The sequence below is a fragment of the Trematomus bernacchii genome, unplaced genomic scaffold, assembly GCF_902827165.1.
Source record: "Trematomus bernacchii unplaced genomic scaffold, fTreBer1.1, whole genome shotgun sequence".
NCBI lineage: Eukaryota > Metazoa > Chordata > Actinopteri > Perciformes > Nototheniidae > Trematomus > Trematomus bernacchii.
The window spans coordinates 7,751,960-7,757,821 of record NW_022987869.1 but is presented as its reverse complement, the minus strand read 5'-3'; the positions used below and the strand labels follow the sequence as shown (position 1 = coordinate 7,757,821).

Sequence of the window (5,862 nt, the reverse complement as noted above, 5' to 3'; positions counted from 1 at the left end):
CATTGTGGGGCAGCATTTTCTCCTCTCCTTTCGGTGAGGGAGGTCCAGTGGTATCCTAAGCTAAGAGATGTTATAAAGGAAGTGTGAAACCTCCTTTCCTTTTAATTTAGAGAATTCGAACGGCACTTATCATGGCTGCCACTGAGGGACTTCCGGGTCATTTCACTCCGTTAGGAAGGTTCCTAAGCTAAATGGACTATTCGACCGCAACCTCGGTTTGCGTTCACACGGGCAAAACTCAAACGGACTATAAACTTTTACACACAAGTCATGTGCACGGAAATGCTGTTCAACCATTGGTCAGACATTAAGGGGTGTAAAAAACGCAAATCCCGGCAATTTCTACCGGAGCCTCCGCCATGGAGCATCGGCACTTTGGCAGGTTATCTCATGCTGCTGTTATCTGGAGATCAACAGACACTAGCGCCCGCGCATATGATTATATGAATCAACAACGTCCGTTAAAAAACATTATAACACATATAATGAGAGACGTTCTGCAGAAGGAGGGGCGTTTCACCGACGACAGGTGTTCTTAATTGTATGTAGTTGACGGAGCATTTTCACTTTACACAACACTGTTCAACACTTAATTCTGCTTCACTCTTTAACTAAACAACCGCGGATGTCTTGAAAGACTCTTTCGCTAAAAAAAAATTAAGACATCCGCGTTCTTGTGACACGTAAATACCACGCTTCCTATGTTTTGGTGCGGACTGCGTTCACACCAGCAATGAACTAGAGATGGCAAATCCGGATCCTTTTACGGACTCAGGGTCTTCTGAGTCAGTCATTGAAGAGATCCGGATCATACGAGTCATTTGAGTCATATGAGTCAGCATCACCAAGACCGTAGAAATCCTATCAGTGAAACCGAAAAGTTGTTGCATTTCACGAGTATATTAACCTCCGCTACACAGTGTATTTTGCTTTAATAAAAAATGTTGATCACAAAAAAAAGGGTTATTTTGCGATTTGGCAAATCTGAGTCTGCTGTTGAATCGTGCATGAGGACGAGTCTGCTGGATCTCTGGATCTGCTGCTATATGGCTACGGCTCTGAGTCTGCACGAGTCTGCTCTGCTGTGTTTTGCACAGTGAGTCAGGATTTGCGAATCCGAGTCTGCTGTTGACTCGTGTTACTATTAAGACACACATTTTGCCCAGGTAAAGTGTGATGGGCATGTACGTTATGTTATTTTGTATATTTTTTAAATCCTCTGGAGCAGAGAGGAGCTGTGGATTATTGTTATTGATTAATGCATCAGTGTTTCTTAGGGTCAAAAACACTAAACTCACAACTTAAAATGAAAGCGTTTAGTTTATTTAATAAAAGAGCACATGTTCAATGTGAAAAGTGACAGTAGATATAGATTAGTTGCAATTTGGTGCTGTATATATATTTTAATAATTAATCAAAAAAATAAAAAGATTATAATTTTTATTTTATTTTGAAACACCTTGAATTTCAGGGGGGGGCGCGGGGGCTCCGTTGGCGGGGCTCCGTTGGCGGGGCGCAGCGCCCCTCCAAGATAATGGTAAGGGAAACACTGTTATTATATAGTAACTCTTGGGTTTCCAATGTTGAAATTGGATCAGGGACACTTACTTCACAGGCTTTGGACTTAGAATGTACAGTTTATAAAAAGGTTTTTTAATATAACCACTGAGTTGAATGCATAAAAGGGTTAGATAATAATTGGGTTCACAGCTCACACAACGTTCAGAGCGCAATTGTCCCGTTGCAGTTAGAGAAAGATCGAGGGTCAATTACATTTTTCTGGGCTGGAAAACAAATATAAAATCGAATTATTCTCCCCTGTTGTGACAGGGACATCGACTAAATGGAAGTAATGAAATGCTTCTTATTTGGGGGGCACAAAACATAGATTTGGTCCCTAAATTAAACCGTTTTAGGCTCTGTAAGAATAGCTATTGTAGAGAAAGAAAAACACATGAATACAATAGTTGCATTACATTTCATTTAGCTGACGCTTTTATCCAAAGCCACTTACAATGACCAATTACAGGGACATTCTCCCTGGAGTAACTAAGGGCTAAGTGCCTTACTCAAGGACACACTAATGGTGATGTTCCAGGCGGGATTTGAACTCACAACCTTCCGATCTTCAGCCCACCTCACTCCAAATGATGCCCTGGTCACGCCATAATCCCAGAGCAGTTCCTCTCCAACCTTAATGCTCTGCAGGGCGAGGAACACTAACACCTCTCTGGGGCCATCTGGGAAGGTCAGGGAAAACCTTTTCGCCTTCAGGTTGGGCCGCTTCCTGGAGTGATTCCAGGAAGCTTATGTTCAATGAGCTTTAGGCGACAGGGTGGCGTTGGTTGATAAGTTTCGCCCCTTGGTGCGGGTTCGAAACCAGCCTCTGGCAGTGTGAATTTAAATGTTTTAAATTATAGTGGATGTGTCAGATATTATTATATTATTATGGTCAGGGTGGACCTCATTGATAACTCATTGAGTTATCAATACCTGAATGTGAACCTGAATTCTGTGTTTATATTTAATAATTACAAAAGAAATAAAGCTATAATAACTAACCTAAATGTAGAGACTAACATCTTAATTCAACTAATTCAATTATTGTCTGAGAGGAGATTCTTACAGCAGAACTCTAAAGAAATTACCAGAAAACTACTTTGAAAAATGTAAAACTTTTATTTTACAAAAATGATTGAACATTTAACTATATCAAAAATGATTTACAACATTTAACTATCTAAAAAAAACTGTAAAATACACATAAAAACAGAACTACTTTGCGCTAGTCGTTTAGAGCATTAGAGCTTTCTCCTCGTTGCACCCTTCCGACTTCTCCGGACTCTGATGCGATTCGAGAGTTTGTGGGGACTCTGCTTAAGGGGCGACAACAGGACCCTGCATCTTTTCTGTTGGCACACAAAATAAAAAAACATTTTTAATGAACTTGTCACGTTGGGATTCATACATTGTGCTATTTTAACAGTTTTTAATCTCAAAGAAAATCTAAATCTTTAATGCTATAATTTACTATATTTTTTTGAATTGTGACATTTTGACTACCTTAGCCCGGCTCCTGGTCACACTTGGGGTGCTCTTCTTGTCGCTGGTGGTCGTTGCGATCTCCGTTGTCGCCTCTCCCTCCGGTGTCGCCTCTCCCTCCGGTGTCGCCTCCTGGCTCTCCTCATCTTCCGCTGTCTCCTCTCCGTCCGTCTCCTCTCCGTCCTTCTCGCTCTCCTGTAGGATAATAAGACAAAACGGTTATCTATCTATACACTGAAATACAAATTAGTAACTATCCATGACTCTTGTCTTTTAATTACCTCAGACTGAGGTGGGGGTCTCTCATGGTGCTTCTTCTTCCTCTTCTTCTTGGTCCCGGTCACACTCTCCTCTCCGTCCTTCTCGCTCTCCTGTAGGATAATAAGACAAAACGGTTAGCTATCTATACACTGAACTACACATTAGTAACTATACAGGACTCTTGTCTTTTAATTACCTCAGACTGAGGTGGGGGGCTCTCATGGTGCTTCTTCTTCCTCTTCTTCTTGGTCCCGGTCACACTATCCTCTCCGTCCTTCTCGCTCTCCTGTAGGATAATAAGACAAAACGGTTATCTATCTATACACTGAACTACAAATTAGTAACTATACAGGACTCTTGTCTTTTAATTACCTCAGACTGAGGTGGGGGGCTCTCATGCTTCTTCTTCCCACTCTCAACTTCCTCCTTCTGGGCCTCTTCAAAAAGCAGACGACCTTTCCTCGCCTGCGCTATTGTCAGGTCCATCGTATAGAACTTGTCGGACGTAGCTGTGTCATGGCACATTAAGCGTGCCATGCTTTTACGCTCCTGTGAGTCTTCACCGTGTCTGTCTCTGGCCTGAAGCAGACAAAAGAGCAGAATGCAAAGTTTAGGTGAGGTAAAAGTGAGCACAGTAGATCAGTTACAGTATTACATTAGTGTAATTTCACTTACAAAGGTTGCAATGGCGCTCCTCAAACTGGTGAATGTCGGTATCCCCCGTAACTGCATCTCCAACCAGGCGCGCTGAAGGTATTTGGTTAGGTTCCTGTCCTGGCTGAAGGTCGTGTTAAAAAAGACGTACTTGGACATTGGTTTCCCTTTTGCCAACTTGGTTTTGAGCTGGATGAGGTCGATGAGCCAGCCGTATTCCTTGTCGGTGAGCAGCAACTTGGCTGTGCCAAAGCTCTCGTTGGTCTTATGCTCCTCCACCTATTCCGAATCAGAATCACAATTAACTTAACACATACAAGGAATGTGCCTTGAATATACTTTGAAAAAAATAGGAGGAATCAAGTGTTTACTTTGATCAGGTAGTCATCCTTCTCGGGTCCGTGCACTGCCTGGCTGACCTGCACGTCGGTCATGTTCAGGAACACTCCAAGGCGGTGACCATAGAGTGAGGCTAGGTAGGCAGTGACGTACCCGAAAAGGTTACCCTGCGCCATAGATGTGTGCTGCTTTTCCAGTCGAGCTGCAATGACAAGGGAAATCAAATAAATGGATGAAAGAATACTTATTTGAATTGCCCTGTTAATTATAACATATGTATTATAACTTACAGAAGAGTTTCGGGATGGCCACCAGTGCCAATCGGCGGCACTCGTGGAGCTCTTTAATGGTGTGCATGATGGCATCCTTTTGTCCTTTCACCCTCATTTGGTGCAGGACCACAGGGCGCTTCCAGGCCATGATTGAGACAGTGATCTCCCTCTTGATCAACTTCAGTTGCGTCTTGCCGAGGCGCGAGGTACTAGGTGGGGTCTCTTCCATAAAAACTATAAACTGTCGAACGTTTTTGAGATAGTGCAATGTCGTTGACAGAGTCATTTTATTGTTCCTCAGAGACTTCACCCATCTACAAAACAAAGACATAAGCACAAAGATGATCATTAACCCTCCTGTTATATTCTTTTTGTATGTAACAGCAATAATATTGTACTGTGTAGTTTGTACCTTTTATTACCATCAATTAAATCAATATTTAGTGTCAATTGTGATATTGACCTCCCCGTTAGTATATGTTGGTAGTGCGTGAGGCCATATGTACAGATATGTACATGGGACATGAAAACAGTGCATCTCATATTGACAAAAATAAACCTCGCTAACCGAGTTTTCCAAATCACTCTAAAAATAAGCCGTTGATACACGTGTAGACAACATCTGCAGAATCATAAATGATCATTACATTGGGGTCATTAAACCATTATTTCGCTAAGATAAAAACATTCAAGTTTTGGATTTTAGTGTAATTCACAAATGTTCCACCAGATGGTACCACACACACCCAGGGGGATAAGATGATATATTAACCCAGTAATAAGTGAGCTAAAAACAGCAGAATCACTGCTGTTAGCAGGGTCTCAGAGACCCATATACCCAGAGACCCAGGGTACAGCACCTCACTGTCTTACCCAGAAAACAGGGCTCTGATCAGGGCTAAAGTAATGTTATAAACTGGTGAATCTGTTTAAATGCAGGCAGCAGGGTCTCAGAGAGGCACAATAAGCTTACTCTGTGTGTCTGTCTGTCTCACACATGGGACAACAATTGAGCTGAAAATAATTGAGTCACGTACCCCCGAATATTGGGCAGATCGGCCATGAATGTCAGGTGCCCCAGGTTTTTCTTGCCATGGCTCATCCATCCAATGAATTGCCGGATCCTGTGCAACTTGGACTGAACATTATTGATGAGCTTGGGGGATGGGTCGGGTCCCTCATACAGCCGCTTAAAGTCTTCCAATAAGACGTCTGGAAAAAAGATAGGGAAACAATATGTTACTAGACGACTAACACAAAAAATCATCTCATATAAGGATCATGGCATTTATTC

At 42.3% G+C, this 5,862-nt stretch overlaps 1 protein-coding gene across 1 annotated transcript in view; it reads right to left on the bottom strand.

Moving 5' to 3' along the window:
- Positions 1 to 2,877: 2,877 nt before the first annotated feature.
- The window catches only part of LOC117469233, a 10,729-nt gene continuing 7,744 nt past the window's right edge, over positions 2,878 to 5,862 (bottom strand). Inside the window, exons 3-11 of the mRNA XM_034113614.1 lie at positions 5,606 to 5,780; positions 4,587 to 4,882; positions 4,329 to 4,498; positions 3,979 to 4,236; positions 3,676 to 3,882; positions 3,500 to 3,589; positions 3,324 to 3,413; positions 3,087 to 3,237; positions 2,878 to 2,909 (exon numbers count right to left, since the gene is read on the bottom strand). Coding sequence (XP_033969505.1) covers positions 2,878 to 2,909; positions 3,087 to 3,237; positions 3,324 to 3,413; positions 3,500 to 3,589; positions 3,676 to 3,882; positions 3,979 to 4,236; positions 4,329 to 4,498; positions 4,587 to 4,882; positions 5,606 to 5,780 — 1,469 coding nt within the window. The remainder of the gene's footprint in view (positions 2,910 to 3,086; positions 3,238 to 3,323; positions 3,414 to 3,499; positions 3,590 to 3,675; positions 3,883 to 3,978; positions 4,237 to 4,328; positions 4,499 to 4,586; positions 4,883 to 5,605; positions 5,781 to 5,862) is intronic.